This window comes from Saccopteryx leptura, chromosome 2, assembly GCF_036850995.1.
Source record: "Saccopteryx leptura isolate mSacLep1 chromosome 2, mSacLep1_pri_phased_curated, whole genome shotgun sequence".
Lineage (NCBI taxonomy): Eukaryota > Metazoa > Chordata > Mammalia > Chiroptera > Emballonuridae > Saccopteryx > Saccopteryx leptura.
The window spans coordinates 224,787,029-224,810,799 of record NC_089504.1 but is presented as its reverse complement, the minus strand read 5'-3'; the positions used below and the strand labels follow the sequence as shown (position 1 = coordinate 224,810,799).

At 43.0% G+C, this 23,771-nt stretch overlaps 2 protein-coding genes across 11 annotated transcripts in view; one reads left to right on the top strand and one right to left on the bottom strand.

The window, feature by feature from the left end:
• Nucleotides 1-13,860, bottom strand: part of CRYZL1 (crystallin zeta like 1) — a 44,478-nt gene extending 30,618 nt beyond the window's left edge. For 2 of the 5 annotated variants that reach the window (XM_066370302.1, XM_066370301.1), the window contains exons 1-3: nt 13,517-13,688; nt 13,195-13,416; nt 30-101 (exon numbers count right to left, since the gene is read on the bottom strand). In XM_066370302.1, coding sequence (XP_066226399.1) covers nt 30-95 — 66 coding nt within the window. In that variant the 5' untranslated portion in view covers nt 96-101; nt 13,195-13,416; nt 13,517-13,688. Of the gene's footprint in view, nt 1-29; nt 102-13,194; nt 13,417-13,516; nt 13,712-13,733 lie in introns of those variants that run through there. The other 3 variants (XM_066370300.1, XM_066370299.1, XM_066370298.1) reach the window with 3 other exon arrangements.
• Nucleotides 13,861-13,954: 94 nt separating this feature from the next.
• Nucleotides 13,955-23,771, top strand: part of ITSN1 (intersectin 1) — a 232,559-nt gene continuing 222,742 nt past the window's right edge. For 2 of the 6 annotated variants that reach the window (XM_066370290.1, XM_066370286.1), the window contains exon 1: nt 13,955-14,171. The gene's annotated coding sequence lies outside the window, so the exon portion shown is untranslated. Of the gene's footprint in view, nt 14,172-15,016; nt 15,056-23,771 lie in introns of those variants that run through there. The other 4 variants (XM_066370291.1, XM_066370289.1, XM_066370292.1 and 1 more) reach the window with 3 other exon arrangements.

The window sequence follows — 23,771 nt, the reverse complement described above, 5'->3', positions numbered from 1 at the left end:
TTGTTTAATAATTAAACAATTTTTCTTACCCTTTCTTGGAATACAAATGTTATTTCTTCATTTGTAGAACTTTGTTGAAAATATAAGCCTTTCATAGTCACCTAAAATAAACCGACAAAAAAATATACACATAAAATAAACAACAAAATGTCTTCCAGACCAAATGAAAGGAAAAATTAAAAAATAGTGCTGGCAAAGGATAAATGATAAATTTAAATGTAGTTTTCAAACAAATAAATTTAAACAACCGTTCTTGAAAGTGATCACACAGGAGAATATGCCATAGTCTCTGAGTGTGCATCTTTTTATTTTTTATTTTATTTTATTTTTATTTTATTTTTTTACAGAGACAGAGAGAGAGTCAGATAGGGATAGACAGGAATGGAGAAAGATGAGAAGCATCAATCATCAGTTTTTCGTTGCGACACCTTAGCTGTTCACTAATTGCTTTCTCATATGTGCCTTGACCGTGGGGCTACAACAGACTGAGTAACCTATTGCTCAAACCAGCGACCTTGGGTCTAAGCTGGTGAGCTTTGCTCAAACCAGATGAGCCCGCGCTCAAGCTGGCGAAACTTGGGGGTCTCAAACCTGGGTCGTCCGCATCCCAGTCCAACGCTCTATCCACTGCGCCACTGCCTGGTCAGGCTGCATCTTGAGGCAGAGTGGGTTTACAGTTCAACTTTTCATAAAGATTTATTTATTCATTTTTTTAAAGCTTAGTTTTTTAAAATTTTTTATTTATTTACTTTTTTAGATTTTATTTATTCATTTTTATTAGAGAGAAAGGGGAGAGAGAGAGAGAGAGGGAGAGATAGAGAGAGAACAGGGGGAGGAGTAGGAAGCATCAACTCCCATATGTGCCTTGACCAGGCAAGCCCAGGGTTTTGAACCGGCGACCTCAGCATTCCAGGTCGACGCTTTATCCACTGCGCCACCACAGGTCAGGCCTATTCATTTTTTTTAAACAGAGACAGAGAGAGAGTTAGAGAAAGGGATAGACAGGGGACAGACAGACAGGAACGGAGAGATGAGAAGCATCAATCATCAGTTTTTCGTTGAGCTTTGCAACACCTTAGTTGTTCATTGATTACTTTCTCATATGTGCCTTGACCGCAGGCCTTCAGTAGACCAAGTAACCCCTTGCTTGAGCCAGTGGCCTTGGGTCCAAGCTGGTGAGCTTTTGCTCAAACCAGATGAACCCACGCTCAAGCTGGCAACCTTGGGGTCTCGAACCTGGGTCCTTCTGCATCCCAGTCTGATGCTCTATCCACTGCACACCACCTGGTCAGGCCAGTTCAACTTTTCACATAAAGGTGAGCATGTGCTTAATTTTACTTTACTATTCAATAAAAACTATTAGATGTACTTGGGGAAAAAAAATTTAAGAGGGCCACAGAGCTCAATTATAATTACTAAAGATCTCATTTAAAAGGCATTCAAAAGTCTTAAAAAAGACCATTAAAAAGGAAAAAGTGGAATGAACAACAAGGCACCCATTGAATTCTTCTGTAACAGTTTACAACCACTTAATGGAAGTATTTAAACTCGTAGTCTGTGGACTTCTTCAAGCATCTCTAAGAATTCCACATTGTTTCTTTAATTTTTTTTTTAACCTTTTGAGTAGTGAGTTTTTTTCATGCTCACTGACCCTTGGGAGTGAGTTTTTTTCAAAAAATGAAATTAGTTCCAGTTCCAGTTTTAACTTAAAATCATGTTTGTTTGATAACCAATTTATGGAAACAAGAAAAACATACATTTACCTTTTTTAATGTTGCCTTACATATATTAAAAATAAAAATTTCTGTTATCTCATGCAATTCTCCTGTACCTCCACCTCAAAGTTTAAATACGTACATGTACAATCGTACTCTGGATGGTCAGGAGGCACGAGGATGTACATAAACGTTTGTACTACTCAAAGGATTAAATTAAGTGAGAGGCAGAGACAGACCACGTGTACCCGGACTGGGATCCTGGCAAGCCCACCGGAGAGGGGGATAATGCTCTGCCCATCTAGGGCGTTGCTCTGTTGCTCAGCAACCGAGCTCTAAGCCCCTGATGGGGAGGCAATAGGGCTATCCTCAGTTTCTGGGATCAACTCCTCCAATTGAGCCATGGCTGCAGGAGAAGAAGAGAGAGAGAGAGGGAGGGAGAGAGAGAAGTGAGAGGGGAAGGGGTGGAGAAGTAGATGGGTACTTCTCCTGTGTCCTGTGTACCATGACCAGGAATTGAACCTGGAACATCCACATGCCAGGCGGACACTCTACCTCTGAGCAAACTGGCCAGGGCCAAGACTATTTTCTTTTCTTTTCTTTCTTTTTTTTTTTACAGGGACAGAGAGTCAGAGAGAGGGATAGACAGGGACAGACAGACAGGAATGAGGAGAGATGAGAAGCATCAATCATCAGTTTTTCATTGTGACACCTTAGTTGTTCACTGACTGCTTTCTCATATGTGCCTTGACCGTGGGGCTTCAGCAGACCGAGTAACCCTTTGCTCGAGCCAGTGACTTTGGGTCCAAGCTGATGAGCTTTGCTCAAACCAGATGAGCCCGCGGTTAAGCTGGCGATCTCGGGGTCTCGAACCTGGGTCCTCCGCATCCCAGTCCGACGCTCTATCCACTGCGCCACTGCCTGGTCAGGCTAGGACTGATGATTATTAATAATTTGTTTTTAAAACTGGCTACATAATTTGCAGAGCCCAGTGCAAATGAAAATGTGGGAAATCTTGTACAGAAATTGTTAAAATTTCAAGATGGTGACAGCTGTGCATTAAACCAGGCATGGATTCCTTGCCCATGAAACCAGCCTGCATGTTGAATCTTATAGGATCTAATGGAGCCATATGAAGGGTTTTTAACTGCTTTCTAGAATATGATCAGAGGCGGTTTTAACAGCAGGTGCACCAGGCGCGTGCCCTGGGCCCCAACTTCTGAAGGGCCTCGCAAAACCCCAACTTTACACTTTTTTCTAATGACAGCAAGTTCGGTTTCATATGTGCAATTTTAACATTAATAGTACATAATATTTTTTATTTATTTAAAAATATGGTTAACATGTATTTTTATTTTCCCTGTCTCTCGCTTTTATTTAAGGGGCCCAATATTTTCTTCTGCGCCAGGGACCTCAACCGACCTTAATCTGCCTCTGAATATGATCATCAAATTCTGGAACTAAAAGAAGTGAATACACATTCAAGACATATATAATTAGGTATGTAGCATGTGCCAACTGTATATAAAAACAGGGTGAGCTAGGTCAGATGAGTAAATAAAATTCTAACTCTTTGGTTAAAGGGCTTTGTGTGTGTGCACGTCAATGTGTTTGTTGGTGTGTTTGTATGGGAGAAGGGAAGGACACAGGCACAGATACAGCTATGTATCCCCTATGACAGTGGTCCCCAACCCCCAGGCTGCGGACCTGTACTGGTCCGTGGGCCATTTGGTACCGGTCCGCAGAGAAAGAATAAATAACTTACATTATTTCCGTTTTTAAAAATGACCAGATTCCCTCTGTTACATCCGTCTAAGACTCACTCTTGATGCTTGTCTTGGTCACGTGATACGTTTATCCATCTCACCCTAAAGGCCGGTCCGTGAAAATATTTTCTGACATTAAACCGGTCCGTGGCCCAAAAAAGGTTGGGGACCACTGTCCTATGACACTGAACCTATCCTCTCTGCCTAGCTCTCAAGGACGTCTAAAATGCATTACCCACTATTTCTGGTCTACCTTACCCCCGTTCCCCCATTTTTTCTAATGAATACCCTATCTGATCTAGTCATGACTTCACACCATATGGTCACCCGTCTCAGGCTTCCAGGCATTGCTTGTTCCCAGAGACTGCGCTGTACTTACTCTACAGATTCTGCGAAGTAAATAAAGCCCAATTTACTCACTCTCTGAAACCTCCCCCAGTGACAGTCAATCTACCCCATCTGTTTCATGCTTCTAGATTTCATTACACACTAACAAAACCTTGCCTTATTCACTTACTAACTAGTGGGTTTTACCAGCTACTGCTTGGGAGAATCAATGTCCATTATTATTAACTAATGAAATCTCTACTCCTTACTCATTCTGGAGCTACTAGGGGTGCCTTTTGGAGAGATGGAATGTTAACACAGCAACACCATGATTTCCAAACACCTCCTATTGTAATTCTGGAAGCCATTGTTTTCCCTGCCCACTGCATCTCTCTCTATCTCTTTTTAATTCATTTATTGATTTTAGAGTGAGAAACAGAAAGAACGATCTATTCCTGCATGTGCCCTGACTGGGGATTGTACCCTCATCCTTTGTGTAGCGGGATGACACTCTAAATAACTAAGTTATCTAGCCAGGGAAGCCTAATGCATCTTCAAACACTGGATGTCTCCCAGATCAGCAGTCATATGGACCTCACACTGCATCACCCCAGTTTCAAAGATCTAGAAAGATATTATCACTAAAGCAAATATTATATATATAACAACATCAATATTTTTAGTCAGATTATCCTAAATAGTTCCTCCAAATTTTAGGTTGAAATTGGCCTGGCTGGTAGAAAAAAGGAATGATTAGTTGATCCAATAAAGAACCACATGGGAACAAAAATATCCTCAAAATTACAAAGTGAAGAATGAGAAGTGTTTTTACAGAAGTGGCAAGAAATATGAGGAAATATTGTTTTGCAAACCTCCCCAAAAAACAGTTCCTTTTTTTTTTCTTTTCTTTTCCAAGTGAGAGGAGAGAAGATAGAGGGACAGAATTCTACATGCATGTACCCTGACCGTGATCCACCTGACAACCCCCATCTAGGGCCAGTGCGCTGCCCATCTGGGGCCATGCTCACAACCGAGCTATTTTTACCACCTGAGGCAGAGGCTCCATGGTGCCATCCTCAGAGTCCTAGCTGATTCATTCAAACCTATCGAGCCACAGTTGTAGCAGGGGAAGAGAGAGAGAGAGAGGGGGGGAGGGAAAGAGAAAGAGAAAGAGAAATAGAGAAGGGGAAGGGGTGGAAAAGCAGATGGTTGCTTCTCCTGTGTGCTCTGACCAGGAAATCAAACCCAGGTCATCCACATGCCAGGATGACGGTCTAACACTGAGCCAACCAGTCAGGGCCCAGAGTTCTTAACACTAAAAAAATGTTAGAATAGATGGTAATCAAGGTCCACATACCCTCTCAGGCATTGGTCTAGTAGATCAGTGGTCCCCAACTCCTGGGCCACAGACCGGTACCAGTCTGTGGGCCATTTGATAACGGTCCTCAGAGAAAGAATAAATAACTTACATTATTTCTGTTTTATTTATATTTAAGGCTGAACAATGTTTTATTTTTTAAAAATGACCAGATTCCCTCTGTTACATCCGTCTAAGACTCACTCTTGATGCTTGTCTCGATCATGTGATACATTTATCCGTCCCACCCTAAAGGCCGGTCCGTGAAAATATTTTCTGACACTAAACCGGCCCATGGTCCAAAAAATGTTGGGGACCACTGTAGTAGATTAAATGGAAAACTAAGTCCATCACTTAATAAAATTTTTGTTGAATGTAAAAATACTTGTGCACAAGATATAATATAACTGAACACGTTATAAAATAAAAATATAAATTAAAATATATAGAATTGACCACACCGTTTCCAAGGATTAACGTCATGTAACTTCAAAATTATATCCTACTCTAAACTTTTCTTTATCAAAGAAGTGCTATATAAAACTTTTTTTTTTTTTTTTTTTGGTGAGGGAGACAGAGAGACACAGAAAGGGACAGCTAGGCTGGAAGGGAGAGAGATGAGAAGCATCAATTCTCCCTTGCGGCACCTTAGTTGTTCATTGATTGCTTTCTCATAGGTGCCTTGACAGGGGTAGGGGGGTGTGGAGGGACAGCAGACTGAGTGACCCCTTGCTCAAGCCAGAGACCTTGGGCTCAAGCTGGTGAGTCTTGCTCAAACCAGATGAGCCCGTGCTCAATCTGGCGACTTTGGAGTTTCGAACCTGGGTCCTTTGCGTCCCTGTCTGGCGCTCTGTCCACTGCGCTACTACCTGGTCAGGTCAGAAAACTTTTGAATGAACATAAACATGTTTAAAATGTAGGCTGAGCTGTGGCACCACCTGGTCAGGCCACAAACCTTTTGAATGAACATAAATCTGTTTAAAATATAGGCTGAGCCTGACCAGATGGCGGCGCAGTGGATAGAGCATCTGACTGGGACGCAGAGGACGCAGGTTCGAAACTCCATAGTTGCTGGATTGAGCGCGGGCTCATCTGGTTTGAGCAAGATTCACCAGCTTAAGCCCAAGGTCGCTGGCTTGAGCCCCAGGGTCGCTGGCTTGGAGCCCAAGGTCACTGGCTTGAGCAAGGGGTCACCCTCTCTGCTGTAGCCCCTCCCATCAAAGCACACAGGAGAAAACAATCAATGAACAGCTAAGATGCCACAATGAAGAATTGATGCTTCTCATCTCTCTCCCTTCCTGTCTGTCTGTCCCTCTCTCAGACTCATTGTCAAAAATTAAAAAAAAAAAATGTAGGCTGATAGGTTTTTGTGTGTTTTTTTTTTTAAGAGAGAAAGAAAGAGCGAGAGGAGCTTCTCATATGTGTCCTGACCTGGGCTCAAACCAGCAATGGTAGGATTGAGCCAGTGCCCTCAGAGTCAAGACCCAACCAGGCCTTGAAAGGTGCCCTCAGGAACAAGTGGGGACCTTGGGATAGAACCAGTGACCTCCGTGCTCTGGGCGAGTGATCTATCTACTGCGTCACTAGCCAGGGCTGCTGACATACTTTTTATAGGGCTTATCAGCCTACATTTTAAAACAGGTTTTGGCCTGACCTGTGGTGGTGCAGTGGATAAAGTGTCAACTTGGAAAACTGAGGTCGCTGGTTCAAAACCCTGGACTTACCCAGTCAAGGCACATAGGGGAGTTGATGCTCCTCCTCCTCCCCCCTTGTCATGTCCCTCCCCATCTCTCTCTTTCCTCTCTCAGATGATTAAATAAAAATCTTAAAAACAACAACACAGGTTTGCCTGACCAGGCAGTGGCGCAGTGGATAGAACATCAGACTGGGATGCAGAGGACCCAGGTTCGAGACCCCAAGGTCGCCAGCTTGAGCGCAGGCTCATCTGGTTTGAGCAAAGCTCACCAGCTTGGACCCAAGGTCACTGGCTCGAGCAAGGGGTTACTCGGTCTGCTGTGGCCCCACAGTCAAGACACATATGAGAAAGCAATCAATAAACTAAGGTGTTGCAATGGAAAACTGATGATTGATGCTTCTCATCTCTCTCCCTTCCTGTCTGTCTGTCCCTATTTAGCCTTCTCTCTGACTCTCTGTCTCTGTAAAAAAAAAAAATAATAATAATAAAGTAAAATAATTCACTTAAAAAAAAAAAACCCCCCAAAAACAGGTTTATTTTTCCAGGTATATTAGATTTTAAATATATTTGACATAAGTTCACAAACTGAGGATTATGTTTATAATACTTTATGTTTTTATAATGGTCCACATTAAACCTATTAAAAATATGGAGGAACAAAAATTGAGACACCTATTTTAAGTAATTTTCAGTACAAAGCAGTGGATTCTGAATAAATTAAACATATACTATAAATAACACTCCAAGAAAATAGTTAATAAAAGTACTGATCTTTTAAGGAATTCTAACAAGATTTAATGGGAAGACCTTTCCAATAGCTTCATCTTTGTTATAACAGTGACATGAACTTTACTTGCTCTCTTGTTGCACTTAATCCCTCAAGGAGCTCATCTATTAATAATTGTAAATAACACCTCTACAGATCATTTCTTAACTACGCTTTCAGACCAAAAGTATTCAGAGTATCAGATCAACCTCAAATCCGAGGGACGTAAGACTGGACTAATCTTTCTCCAAAGTAAGATTTTGCTGTACCAATCTTCAGTCATCAAGGTTATCTGAGTCTGTCACATTTCCTTCCTGCATATTAAGTTACTGACCATAGAGTCTGCTTTTCCTTTTGATGTCCTGGCTTGTCCACTCATTTTTTGTTTCGATGGGTGTTAGCACAAGTGGTGCGCTAACACTGTCATGTCTCAGGCCTGGGCTATGACCACAGGCTGCTGAATGGCTTCACTTCTTTGCACCCAATCCATCTGTTATTCTGCAGACAACTTAATTCCTGAACGTCCAAACTCTTTTTATATCCTTCATATTATAATTTCTATTATTTCCCAAAGCACTCTTTGCAATACTGTGGGCATTTCTGGTTCAGGATTTAGTTATAATATTTCTAATCCACCTTCATTTTTCTTTTAAGCAAAGCATAAGTACAGTCCAGCAATTGGGCTTGCAGAAAAACAGATGAAGTCAATTCTCAAACGTGGCCCCATAGGCTCATTATGCCAGGAATGGTGCATAGCATATGGTACCAGCTGGACTGTTGGGGATGAATCTTCAGTTATATTGAAGAGGTGACTTAAATATTACATTTTAATAATGTTCTTACTAACCTGTGAGACTTTTCACATATATCCACATATCAGATAAAGTACGTCAAACCATGCATGCACCCAAATAGTTGGTTAAAAATATGGTCAGCAGCCCTGGACAGATAGCTCGGTTGGTTAGAGCATTGTCCCGAAGCACAGAGGTTATCAGTTTGATCCCCAGTCAGGGTACATATAGGAACAAATTTATGTTCTTCTTTCTCAAATCAATAAATTAAAAAAAAAAAGGTTAGCAAATCAAAGTAACTAGATGGAGGTTTGGTCTAAATACCATACTTGGCAGGCTGTGAAGAATGGATTTCCTAAATAGATAGGCAACTCTGCTTCTTAAAGAGGGAGGTGGGTACATGGCTTTAGCAGTTGGAGACATCTGTGTGCTGTGCAGGCAAGAGTCTTGAGAAATCTGTACACTCTAAGGACACTTTGCATAAGAAATGAGCACACATATGAGCACAAGATGATTACAAGGTGGGCACAGGAAGACACCGTGATAGTAGTTCACACCTGGACCTAGGAAGCATTTCTAGCTGATAGCCAGTTATAAACCTTTACCTTTACATGCTAGGTACATAACTGATTGACTGATTGATTGATTTCAATGAGAGAGGAAGAGCGAGATAGAAAGACAGGATCATTGAGCTGTTCCTGTATATGCCCTGATCGGGAATTGAACTAGCAGCTCTGTGTTTTGGGATGATGCTCTAACCAACCGAGCTATCCAGCCAGGGCTATGTACATAATTTAAACTTAGGCCTGACCTGTGGTGGAGTAGTGGGATACAATATTGACCTGAAATGCTAAGGTCGCTGGTTTGGAACACCAGCTTGCCCGCTCAAGGCACATACAGGAAGCAACCAGTATGAGTTGATGCTTCCTGCTCCTCTCCCACTTTCTTTCTTTCTCTCCTCTCTAAAACAATAAACAAAATCTTTTTATAAAAAAAATAAATGTAGGAAAATGCATGAAGTTGCATATTCTCTATCACTGGAAGGATTTAAACAGAGGCCAGATACACACTAACAGTGTCATCATAAAGGGGATTCAAGCATCATCTGAGGGGGAAATGTGGCTGAGACTATGACAATCTAGATTCTCTCTTCTAACTATGACAATCTAGATTCTTTTGAACATAACCAAGACATACTCAATTGAATTTATACACGTGTGGTGTTTTTACAACTCACATAACTTGAGACATAAAGATAGGTGAAAAATTAGGAAAGGAAAAAATCTTCTGTTTGATATGGGTTTTATTTTATTTTTTTAAAATTTTTTTTTAAATTTATTTATTCATTTTTTAGAGAGGGGAGAGAGAGGGAGAGAGAGGAGAGAGAAACAGAGAGAGAGAGAAGGGGGGAGAAGCTGGAAGCATCAACTCCCATGATATGGGTTTTAGACAGAAAAAAAAAGGCATTAGCTTGTAGATGTCAAATTGTTGCCTGTCTAGAATGGTGGCTTCCAACAATGACCTCTTTTGAATCTCAAAAAAATTTTTCATTTAGTCTCCTGCCTCCAAGAGAGCTTAACTTTTCTTATTTACTGATTTACATGTAGGATTCTTACTGGAGGCATTCCCCTGCCAGTACCTCTACCAGGTGAGTAGTGGATGGATTGGGGGGTAGATGGTCATTATTTTAAGGATTGGAAATCTTTGGTCCAGTTACTATTCAATGTAGGGCTGTTTACTATAGTAAGATCCAGAACAATAGAAATGTAACTTTCATTTATATTTCTTTTCTTTTTGTCAATTATTTATTTATTGATTGATTTTTAGAGAGTGCGAAAGAGAGCAAGAGACAGGAACATCAATCTGTTCCTGCATGTGTCCTGACCAGGGATCAAACTGGTAACTTTTGCGCTTCTAGATGATGCTCTCTAACCAACCAAGCTATCTGGCCAGGGCTCATTTATATTTCTAATTAACATATTTTCCTCTAGTGTGCTATGGGGAACAATGGAGCTAACGGTGTGATGAATAACAGTCTTCTCTTTAAGCTGGCTTAATCATGTGAACTTGGGACAGTGCAGGTGGTGATGAGGGATATCAGCAACTGAGGGATCTTCAGACCTCTGCTACACTTTCCTTCCTCTCCCACTGACTTAACCAGTCTTCACTCACTGCCATTATTGTAGTTGTAAATGCCTGTTTAATTTTCTAACTCATTACAGCATCTTAAAGAAATCATTTCTTGCTTCAGATGCAAGACAGAAATTGTAATTCTGATGAAATATTTACTAATAAATTCACAGATGAGAGAAAATAATTTACAAGATGTCACATTTATTTTAATGCATAAAATTAGAAGTATTTTGCAAAAGACCACATTTTAGCATGTATGATTTCACTAAAAACAAAAACAAAAAACACCATGATTCCATAGTGAAATGTTTTTTGAGAGAGAAAGAGGGAGGAGGGGAGAGAGAGAAGTAAGGAGAGAAAGAGAAGCATCAACTTGCTGCTCCACTTTTGTGCATTGATTGCTTCACGTCAGTGCCTTGGCTGGGGATTGGACTGTTGACCCCTTTCTCAAGCCAGTGACCTCAGGCTTATGTAGATGACCCCTCACCCAAGCCTGCAACCCATCCCTCAAGCTGGGGATCCTAAACTCAAGCTGGCAACCTTGGGTTTTTGGGGTTTTTTTGTATTTTTCCAAAGTTGGAAACAGGAGGCAGTCAGACAGACTCCTGCATGCACCCGACGGGGATCCACCCGGCATGCCCACCAGGGGGTGATGCTCTGCCCATCTTGGGGCGTCTCTCTGCCGCAATCAGAGCCATTCTAGCGCCTGAGGCAGAGGCCACAGAGCCATCCTCAGCGCCCGGGCCAACTTTGCTCCAGTGGAGCCTTGGCTGCGGGAGGGGAAGAGAGAGACAGAGAGGAAGGAGAGGGGGAGGGGTGGAGGAGCAGATGGGCGCTTCTCCTGTGTGCCCTGGCCGGGAATCGAACCCGGGACTCCTGAAAGCCAGGCCGATGCTCTACCGCTGAGCCAACCGGCCAGGGCCTGGCAACCTTGGGTTTTGAACAGGCAACCCAGCGTTCAGGATGGATATTCTATCCACTGCACCACCACCAGTCAGGCCATAGTGGAACATTTTAAGAATTCCCAAGTTTCCCTATCTTTAGAGAGGTACACTAATGAATCAAGACACAATACTGCCCAAGGTATAGTACTGGCCCAAAGCCCTAAATTGCTCCGCATCTTGAACACTTCTTTAATCTAGAACTTTGATTTTGAATGCACAGTATGAAGAGTTGTAAAACTACCAAAATATGTCACTGCAACTGACAGGCAAGTTGACCTTGTATGAGGAACCCTCTTTGTTTCAAATCCGAACATCTTATCTGCTGCCATAAAGTAGAGCAGAGGTATCAATAAAGTGAAATTAGTGATAAAAGACAAATATTATACACTGCTGTGGTTGACAGATAAGATTTAGAAATCATAACTGACCCAAGTATGAAGCCTGGTTCTCCTACTTGCTACCTATGTGACTTTGGGCTATTTAATTTGAACCTTCTGTGCCTTAGATTTCATTTCTCTCAAACAGAGATAATAATAACAGTTACATCAAAGGTTGTTGTAAGGATTAAATGATGCATGCAAAGCACTCTACAAAATAATCGTTCAGTAAGTGTTGGCTATTTTTACTATTATTTCTGTAAATCGGGCAGAGAACCTTTAAAGTAGTTCCAAAATCCATCTCAAAGGGTTTGGTCACGAGCAACCGGAGTTTTAACACCTTTTAGTTTTTGCAGGGGCAATTATATCATTTGCATCTGCGCTGTCCAGTAAGAGTGGCCACTAGCCACAGGTGTCTAAGGGGCGCTTGAACTGTGTCTAGTTATAATTAAGATATGCTGTCAATGTAAAATATATCAGATTTCAAAGACAATGTGAAAAGAAAGAATGTATAATACCTCAATTAGAAAATATTTGATTAAAAAAAAAAAAGAAAATATTTGATTATGGGTTGGAATGATATTTTGGATATATTGGGTTAAATGAAACATCAAAATCAACTTCACGTGTTTCTTTTCATGGTTTTTGATATGGCTAACTCAAAATTTAACATTACCTAAGTGGCTCACGTTATATTTGTTTCGATAGAGCTTATGCAGAATCTCGCAGCACCTGGGCTCTGTGGAAACGCAGGTTCTTAGGCGCCGCCCAAACTACAGAACCAGCATCTGCACTTCAACGTGTTGCGAGGTGGTTCTTATGCTTGCTCCAGAGTTAACTGCTGTTTAGCTGACGAAGGCAAACCTGACCCTCAAGTCATACAAATGCGAATACTCTTGCTTTGTTTAGGTAATTGCTCCAAAAAAGGAAAGGTAAGGAGTATAAAGCGATGGCATTAAAGGAGTAAGGAAGGAAGAAAAAGAAACTCAAATTACAGGAACAAAATGAGGCAGGTAGGAGAAAACCAACTTGGGAGATTCAGTGGAAGAGAACGTCCAGACTTTTGCATCCCTTAAATGTGGAGGGAGATGCAACCGAGAGAAAGCCTGTGAGAGGACCAGGAAATCCGCAGACACATCAAGTCTTCCCCGCCCCTCGGTGGCCTCAGCTAAGTAAGCTAGGCCCGGGCCCGAGGGGGTTTGGGGTTGGGGTGCGGCGGGGACCAACATCTGCCCCTGGGATGGATGCTTCCTCGAGGTGTCTCTCGATCTTTCGTCCAAAGCCCCCTTTCCCAAGACACACGACACAGAACTGGCACTCACCTGCCTTCCAGAGGCTCTAACAGTCTGCCACTTCGCCACCGCCACCTTCAGTCCTTCTGCAGAGAACCCGCCCCGCTGGCCCAGGCGCTACTCTTATTGGTCAGGTCGCTCGTCACTCCAAGACTTTCCGAGGCTGTAGAGAACGCCATAGCAACCGAACTCGGAACGACATCTCCCGGCATGCTCTGGTCGGAGGAGAGACGAGGCGCCGCACAGGGATTCCTAAATAAATGGGAGAAGTTATAGCCACCTAGATAGGTTTCGTTTTATGCAAATTTCAGTTAAAGGCCACACCCTTTCTCATGCTAACTGTTTGCCCTACCACCGTCCTGGGACGGTGCTCCGTCTCCCTTTTTGCCTCCACGTTATTCTCTCCTTTAAAATATTCCTTATCGTTTCTCACAGAGCAACATACAGATGCACTAAAGTCGTGGAACAAAATCTTCATAAATCCTGTCAGGCAAAAACCAGACTAGAAACCTCTGGTTACTCCTCTGGAAGGGGATAGCCCGCCCCCTTGAGCTTGTAGATTGACTTACTGAAATGTCACTCTGTCTTCTTCTATTTTTATTGGTTCCTCTTCCATTGGTTCCCGAGGTGAGCGGTGCCAGAGGCGGGGTACATGCGAGACTCTTCTTTCAATTGGCAGGTTGCTTAATTTCTCCCACCTGTGGGCGGAGACAGAGGGGGTGGATAGGGGCGGGGCAGGCCGCAGAGAGAGATGAGGAGATAGGCGGGAGGGAGGGAGGGAGGGAGCGAAGGAGGTAGAGAGGAGCGGAGGAGAAGGCAGGGAGCGCAGCTTGGTTGCTCCGTAGTACGGCGGCTCGCGAGGGAGAGTGCCGAACGGACTCCGGGGCGCACGGAGAGGCGGCGGGTGGGGATGGTGTGCGGGGCTGCGGCTCCTGCGTCCCTCCGCGCGGCGAGTGAGCTGCACTGATTTGTCCCCGGGCGGCAGTGCGGACCCGCCTGGAGATGAGGTGAGGAGCGGACTGCTCGTCGGCGGCCTGGACCGGCGAGGTGGCGGGGCGGGGGTCCGCGCGGGGGTCGGCGCGATGGCTGCCTGGGGCTCCCGTCCCGAGGGCCGCCCTTCAGCCTTTGCCGCGTGCCCGGAGGCGCGGCCACGGTGGCTCTCGCCTGTCTTTCCCCATTCTCCCGGGGGCAGCCGGCTGACGGGCGCCGGGAGGCCGGGGGGCCGCGGCTGGCCGAGGGGTGGCGGCGCGGGACGGGCTTCGGGTTGAATGGGCGTCCGCAGCCCTGACCGGCCGAGAAGGTCCCTCCGTCCCCAGGGAGCCGTGGGGCGCTCGGTCCTCCAGGGCTGACCTCGCTGCCCTCGGTTGTCTGAGCGTGGCGCTCCGGCCAAGCCTCGCCTCCCCGCCCGCCTCCTGGGGATCAAGAGCTGCGGGGAGCGGCGTTGCGTCGCCCGCCTCTCCCCGGCCTCGAGTCCCGGCTTGTCCGTCTTCTTCCCGTGCGCACACAGTCCGAGGCCGTGAAGGGCAGTCCACACCGGCTGGCTGGATCGCGCGCCGGGCTGACTGACGGTGTCTCCGCTTGCCGGGAGCGGCCCCGGAGTCCGCTGCCCCTCCCTCCCGGCTCTGCGCACCCGCGCGGTGCAGGGTGCGGACCGGAGGCACGATTGCGGTCTCTCCTTGCTGGACCCGGGAACGCTAGGAAAAGGAAACCGCCGAGGGATGGGTTGCACTTTCCTTTCCTTCTGCCTTTGGATCTGCAAACAACTTCGCAGATTACGTTTCCTAGGGGCATCTTTTGTTGTGTTCAGGCTGGGGAAGGCTTTGCTTTTGAAGAAATGGATGAGCGGCTTCCCGGCGGAGTTGCAGGCGATGGAGTGTTTGATAGCCTCTCGGTAGGAAAGTTTCCTTTAGAACTTTGCCCTTGCCGGGGCTGCCCCGAGGCAGCCGCAGCCTGCGATTTTAAATAGATGCCGACTCTGGACAGATGCGTTCCTTTGTGCTTGTCTCCCGGCGTCCTGCTCCTGCCCTGTGTGTGCTCAGTGCGTACAAATCACGAAAACAAGTACAACAAGGAGTGTAGATAATAAAAACAAATATCATTATCAATCGGTGCATCTGGGAAATCTCAGTTCTGTCGATGGGGAGGCGGTTTACTAATCCCTTTGAAAGGATGAAGGACAGGCTCAGCGCTCCTGGATTATGGGGTGGACAGGATCTGAGGGCCAGGACACAGCTGGCCAGCGGGTTTGTGTATTGCTACCCTTAACCTCTAAAATAGGGATGCGTTTGTGGGGATACCTTTGTTATTAGATGACACAAGGTGCAGAAACTTAAACACTCCTCGAATTAGAAAGTTAGGATTTCTGCCTATCTCTGAGAACTGGGTTTTTCTTTTTAATTCCTTTTAATAGTTTACTTGAAACACTTATGTTGTTTTGGTGTCTGTTTGCTTGTAACTTAAATATGTATATATGTATGTATATATATATATGTATAAAACTTTCAATTCTTTCTGTAGGAGGTTGGTAAAAAACCCAGGAACTTTTAAGTAATTGAAATTGAGAAATGAGAAATATGAGTGATGGCATTGAAACTATAAGGAGTTTCTGATTGAACTTTTTTTTAAAGGTATTTTTCAATCTAAGAATGTATTTATTGAAATTGCTGAGGCACATGGTATCTTCACAAAACTCTATTATTCTGCCTGAGTAGAAGAGGAAATGAACAAATTTTTGATGTACTTTGGAACCCTGTGGATTGTTCAGATATTAAGCATTGTGAAATAGGGCATAAAATGAGTGGTAGCAAGTGAGTTCCGTGAAATGTTTGTCCCTCTTAGCATTTTTTTTGCAGTTGACTAGCTATTTTCTTTTTTCTTAATGCTTATCTCTAATATTCATAGTAGAACTCGACAAGTTCATCTTTTCCCCAAATGCCTACTTTGAAATCTCCCTCTAAGAAGTCAAAGAGGAGGTGCTGTTAAATTCCTCTACTCTGCCTCATCTTTTTAATTTTCTAGATTTGTGAATTACAGAGAATTAATTATAGGAGGGTTGGGTTTATTACTCAGTTCAAGTTCCACTACTGTGAAGCTTTTTTCTCTTCTGAATGGTTTCAGTTACTGGTGGGTTTCACCAAGTCTGGATCTCAGATCTCTTATAGCAGCATTAACTGAGGTTCTTGTTAAATATGCAGGTTTTGCCTGACCAGATGCTTTGTGCAGTGGTTAGGGCGTTGGCCTGGGATACTGAGAACCCAGGTTCTAAACCCTGAGGTTGTCTGCTTGAGCATGGGATCATAGACATGACCCCATGATCTCTGGTTTGAGCCCAAAGGTTGCTGACTTGAGCCTAAGGTCTCTGGCTTGAGTCCAAGGTCACTGGCTTGAGCAAAGAGTCACTTGTTTCGAGTCCCCTCCCCATCAAGGCACACATGAGAAAGCAATCAATGAACAACTAAGGAAGCGCAACAAAGAGTTGATGCTTCTTATCTTTTTCCCTTTCTGTCTGTCCCTGTCTGTTCCTCTCTCTTGCTTAAACAAAACAAAACAAAAAACAGGTTTTTGTCGTCTTTCCTCACAATCAGACTCCTGGAGGTGGGGCCCTGGGATTTGGTGTTTTCAACCAGTCCTCCAGGAATTTCTCCTGCGCAGTCAAGTTGGAGAACCAACCACTGTTAAACTTCCTTCTCACTATTTCCTAAGACCATCTCTTTAAGTGGATATAGCAAGTTTTTCAAGTAACAAAATGTTTTATACCTTAGGCTGTTAATTAAAATTATGAAATAGTAATATTTTTTAAAAAAAGGAACTAAAAAAACAAAAACCTGACTGTGACCTTCAAATATGTAACATACCTGTAATAAATCTTTCTGAAGGGTAGAGACTTGGGTTCATCATTGTATCTTGAGTGCCTAGAACAGTGCCTGGAGGAACTCGAGTCAGTATTTATAAGTGAACTACATTGCAGTGAGACTGCATTTTAAAATTTTTACTTGTGAAAACAGTGTTTTTTCTTTTATTATTAAGTGAGAGGTGGGGAGGCAGAGACAGTCTTCTGCATGAGTCCGGACCAGGGCACACCAGGCAAGCCCCCTATGGGGTGATGCTCTGCCCATCTGGGGCCACTGCTGTGGTTGTTTGGCAACCAGCCATTTTAACACCTGAGGAGAGGCCATAGAGCCATCCTCAGCACCTGGGGCTAACTTTTTGCTGTTGCCCCATGCCATGGCTTTGGATGAGGGGGGCGATTAGGGGGAGAGAGAAGGGGGAAGGTGGAGAAGCAAATGGTCACTTCTCCTGTGTGCCCAGGAATCAAACCTGGGATGTTCACGCACTGGGCCGACTCTCTACCACCAAGCCAGCCAGCCAGGGCCTTGTGAAAATATTTTTATCACTGAGTAGTCACTGATTTTAGAAATAAGAGCCACAAGTACTGTACCCAAGTCATTTGTGTAGTCGAATTGGCTCTGAAAGAAGAGAACGTTTCCCAAGGATAGAATGCTCAAGTGACAAGCTGGAGAGAAGGCTGCTAGCAAAATATTTGCTTGAAGACTCAAAATGTAAATTTAAGCCACAGTGTAGTGGTAAAGTACTATGTTATCACTATATCAAAATACCATTTGACAAGTAATGATAAGCCTAACATAATGCTTTAAAAATTGATATCTGAAAAATACAGAAAATTGGTACATTTTTCAATTTTGTTTTTTATACTAAAAAACTATAACCTTCACACCCTTCTTTTAGAGTATAGCATGGACCTCATTAATAACGGCTTCTATAATGTAATTGAGGGTTCTGGATAGTTAAGAGTGCCGTTTCTAGAGAATATTGGGTTTGACCACACAATCTATGACTTGGATTTAGTCATCTAAGCCCTCAATGCCTCAGTTTCTTTTTCTTTATTTATTTAATTTTTTAAATTTATTGATTTTTAGATGGGGGAAGAGAGAGAAAGGGGAGGAGCAGGAAGCATCAACTCCCATATGTGCCTTGACCGGGCAAGCCCAAGGTTTCGAACCGGCAACCTGAGCGTTCCGTCGACGCTTTATCCCACTGCGCCACCACAGGTCAGGCCTCAGTTTCTTAGTTAAAAATGGAAATAATGATAATAAAGTTTATATACTTCTAAGTACTTGAGACAATAAACCTTGTCATAACTTTCAGCCTAATTGTGCATTTCAGAACCAAGCTGATAATCAGTTTATGATCAGCTGATATCCCTTTTATTTTAGTTTTAATTTTTTTTAGCTAAAGAGAGAGACATACAGACAGACTGAAAGGGAGAGAGATGAGAAGTATCAACCTGTAGTTGCAGCACTTTTGTTGTTCACTGATTGCTTCTCACATGTGCCTTGACTGAGGGGCTCCAGCCAAGCCAGTGACCCCTTGCTCAAGGCAGCGACCTTTAGGCTCAAGCCAGTGACCCCACACTCAAGCTGGTGACCTTGGGGTTTTGAACCTGGGTCCTCTGCATCCCGGGTCAATGCTCTATCTACTGATCCAGCACCTGGTCAGGCTCCCTTTTATTTTAAAGAACTGCATGTTTATGGTAGAAAAATGGAAATACAGAAAAGTAAAAAGTAGAAAACTATAAAATACTCATAAGTGTACTACCCAGGTACATATCTCTTCAAATCCTTTTGTGTGTGTGTGCGTGTGGCTATTCATGTATAATTTTTGGTAACAAATATGGGATATTGCTAGATACATATATAATTATTTCATAATCTGCTTTTCTATTTTTTTTGCTTAACATCTTATGAATCTTTTGGTGTCTGTATTATCAGTTATAATAGTTTAGTAACTGAATATTTCATTATATGAATCTATGATAATTTAACCAATTAATTTTTATTAGACATTAGTTCTTCCCTACTTCCACTATTATCAATGACTCTTCAGTGGTTATTCACCTACATATATCTATGTTCTGTATTTATTTGTGAGATATTTTTTCCATTAGGAGGAGTTTCTAGAAGTACATTTGCAGGATCAATGTACATGCTAAGTTTTAAGATTTTTGATACATTTTCCAATTTACCATTTAGAAAGGTTGTAACAATTTTTTTCTTTCTTTTTTTTTTTTTTTTAGAAAGGTTGTAACAATTTATTTCTTACAGTGGTATATGAGAATTCAGTTTGTCTCTCCCCTTCTTTTTTTGGAATGATTTAACCAGTGACCAACCTAGTGAGTAGTTTTTATTTTCAGGAAGAAGAATGGGACATTAATGTAACCTTTTTAGTAGTGTGATGTGGGAAGTCAGAAAATTCATACACTTATTATTATTATTTTTTACTTTTATTAATTTTTAGAGAGGAGAGAGAGAGAGAGAGAGAGAGAGAGAGAGAGAGGGAGGGAGGGAGAAGGGGGAGGGAGGAGCAGGAAGCATCAACTCCCATATGTGCCTTGACCAGGCAAGCCCAGGGTTTTGAACTGGCGACCTCAGCATTCCAGGTCGACGCTTTATCCACTGTGCCACCACAGGTCAGGCCTCATACACTTATTATAGCGATAACTAACATTTATCATGTCTCTTTATAGTTCACTTAATTTTCACAAAGCTCTCATACTTTAGATGAACATGTAGAAAGCCAGTAAGTAGCCACATAGATTTGGAACTCTAGGGCCCAGAGCTCTGGACCACAGCGTTGGACTACTTATTTCCCGGGCACGGTTTATATGGATCAGAGCACTTTTTACACTCCTGATTTCTGTTTTGGAATAATCTAGAGTTCCCTGATAAGTATTAATGTATAAATTAGGTGGGGCACAAATTTATATTCCTGCTATTGAGGAGTTAGTTACATAAGTTAGCTCACTGAGTAGGCCTCTACTGCTGTTTATCATTCATCCTGCAAAGCAGCTTGTTATCCTTTACTCCGTCTTGGTTTTCGGAAAGTTGCCCGTCATAGAAAACAGGATTAGAGTCACAGAGAAGACCAGTTGATTTTGAAAGACAGTTCACTGGTGGTGTGGACTTGCCTTGGAAACTTAAAACACATACAGAAGTGGATTAGGGAGGCTGTCCAAACAGTTCTACCTTGGCCAGTTTGGAGATTGAAAGTGGCTTGTGGAAGTTCACTTCAGGAATGTGAAGGCCTCACTGTAGAGAGATGTCATAGATCCATTTGGCGATTATTACCAAAAAGACTTGTGTTAATAAATAGTTGTTTATTAATAATAGATTATCATTAGAAAAACTATTAATAACTGATGTACAAATATCATTAAAGATTTGTTACTAATATGTGTAGTCCTCTAACAAGGTAAATTTCAAGCAAGTTAATCTATATGAATTCACCATTGTTATTCTAATCTTTTGCTGGTAGAATTAATGATTGGCAGTTTACCTATGAGCTCACTGCCTAGAGAGAGCATTGGAGAGACTGTTTTGGTTTCAGCTCCCTGGCCTGAGTTTGTGTGCGCTGCCTAGTGAGGTTGGCTGCTGGCTCATTTGGAAGCCTGTCCCCAAAACCCATGCTCCCTCTTTGGTGTGGGACTTCGTCTTGGCGTGCTGAATGCTGCTGAGTACATTTCAAACCTAATGCAGTGGCAGAGCCAGGAGGTGAACTAAGGGAGGTGACAAAGTTTTGCATTCAGCTGAAAGTGAATGTGAAAGTAACAAGGTCATAGTAGTTGGTCAGAGGTTTGTTTGTTTTTTTAAATCCTTGGTGGTTAAAATTAAACATCCTCTCCTTAATACAGGAGGGCAGTGCTTTTGATCCCCTCCAAATGATGTTTGAATTTTGACTAGTTTCTCTGTGGGTGATGGTTTTATTGACCCATGCATTTTGTCTAAAAGACCTTCTGGTGTCTAGTGGTGTGCTTGCATACAAGACATGGATGGATACAGCTCATGGAAATGAGAGACGTCAGCTGGCTTTAAGTGCCATGCTTCACCCAGCCTAGTTAAGGAGATGCTGATTCTTGTGATAAAAGTATAGAAACAAGATGCCATGGAAGCTATTCATTTTGGTGTGTGTGCACATGTGTATATAGCTAATTACTTTCTCCCAATTTTCCCAAGCACTCTTATTGTTCTAACAAGAACAGTGTGTTGAATTAAAAGCCATTGTATAAATACACTCCCCCATTCCTGTGCATTATCCATAAGTCTGTTCATTGTAGATCCAGTGTTTTATAAAAATCCACTCATTTCTACTATAAACAATATATTTTAAAGGCAAGTAATCTTTCAGTTTTTGGACTTACTGGAATTCATCTCCATTCTTGTGGAACTGGAGGGTAATATTTTGGTCATTGACATATAATAGCTGTATAGCTAGTGAGAGAAACCTTGAAAAACTGACCAAAAACCAGTGCTATTCTTGGTATAGAGCAAATTTCTGTGAGTTAAAGACTTCTGTTATTTCTCCTCTCCCTTTCACTTATAAATGATCATTATAAATATTATTAATCAATATTTATTAATAATATTGCATAAATTTAGTAAATAATAATAAATTTTCTTAGGTAGTGCTGCTTATTTTCAGACAGATGTACTCATTACAATTGTTTTCATATATATATATTTTTATATTTTGACAGAGACAGAGTCAGAGAGAGGGACAGATAGGAAGGGAGAGAGATGAGAAGCATCAGTTCTTTGTTGCAGCTCCTTAGTTGTTCACTGATTGCATCTCATATGTGCCTTGACTGGGGGGGTAGTCTACAGCAGAGCGAGTGACCCCTTGCTCAAGACCTTGGGCTCAAGGGCTCAAGGCAGCAACCTTGAGTTTAAAACCAGCGACATTTGGGCTCAAGCCAGCAACTATGGGGCCATGTCTATGATCCCATGCTTACGCCAGTGATCTTGCGCTTAAGCTGGTGACCTTGGGGTTTCGAACCTGGGTCCTCCGTGTTCTAGGCTAATGCTATATCTACTGGACTACCACCTGGTCAGGTTGTTTTCATATTCTTGAAGGATAAGAGCAATTGAGGAGGAAGAGAACTCAGTAGAGAGGTTATTGGGATGTTAATTCCATGAGAGCAGGGAGTCTTGTCTCTGTCATTTCTTGCCTTTTTCTCAGGGAACCTAGGATCTGCCTGATGCATAGTGGTAAGGTAACCAATCCTACTCCTTTAGGGAGGACAGTCCTTTTGTAAGTTCTGCCCTCCCTTGAAAAGTGTCCTCCTTTTTGATATTGGAAGACTAATCTGTAACTGTCCGTATTTGATTGATGCAGAGTCGATCCATTGCGTGTGATGTGACATATTTGTATTAGACATGACAATTCGTCAAGGATAAGTGCAGTACAGTGCAGTGGAATGTGATTGAAAGGCATGAGCTCTGCACGGGAGACCTTGAGAGAGTGCGCGATATACTGAGCGCACAAATGGCTTTGTGTATTTCTTTTTTTTTTTTTCCTGTATTTTTCTGAAGCCGGAAACGGGGAGAGACAGTCAGACAGACTCCCGCATGCGCCCGACCGGGATCCACTTGGCACGCCCACCAGGGGGCAACGCTCTGCCCACCAGGGGGCGATGCTCTACCCACCAGGGGGCGATGCTCTTCCCCTCCGGGGCATCGCTCTGTTGTGACCAGAGCCACTCTAGCGCCTGGGGCAGAGGCCAAGGAGCCATCCCCAGCGCCCGGGCCATCTTTGCTCCAGTGGAGCCTTGGCTGAGGGAGGGGAAGAGAGAGACAGAGAGGAAGGAGAGGGGGAGGGGTGGAGAAGCAGATGGGCGCTTCTCCTGTGTGCCCTGGCCGGGAATCGAACCCGGGACCTCCGCACGCCAGGCCGACGCTCTACCACTGAGCCAACCGGCCAGGGCCACTTTGTGTATTTCTTAACTGAAACATGATACGGCACAAACGACATTGTAGACTCACAATTATTTCTTTCTCAGTGAATATTCAATCATAGACTAGCACAATTCATGTTTTATTAATTCATTATCTATTTAATAATTTCCAAATATGTATAATTTTATTTACAAGTATTTTCCTGAAATTCAAGATTTAAAGTGGAAACCTAACTTCAAACCATATCTATTAATAATGCATTTTGATTAAATAGTTGCATAAAACACGTTTTTTAATTAGAAAATGATAAATACACCTGAATATCACTCCAAATTAGTGGTTTTGTTTGATATTTATTTTTTACAGAGAGAGTCAGAGAGAGGGATAGATAGGGACAGACAGGAACAGAGAGAGATGAGAAGCATCAATCATCAGTTTTTCGTTGCAACACCTTAGTTGTTCATTGATTGCTTTCTCATATGTGCTTTGACCACGGGCCTTCAGCAGACCGAGTGAGTAATCCCTTGCTCGGGCCAGCGACCTTGGGTCCAAGCTGGTGAGCTTTGCTCAAACCAGATGAGCCCGTGCTCAAGCTGGCGACCTCGGGGTCTCGAACCTGGGTCCTCTGCATCCCAGTCTGATGCTCTGTCCACTGCGCCACCACTGGTCAGGCCTGTTTGATGACTTGTTTGATACTTAGTTTTATTAATTTAGCTTTCGGAAAATTCGCCTACCATGAGGCAACGTTTTCAGTTCCTAATGTGCTTGCATTGTTTGTGTAGTTCTATATTTTATTTTTAATTTTAAATTTCATTTAAGGGATGGAAAAAATCAAAAAAGAAAATGCCATTTCAATGA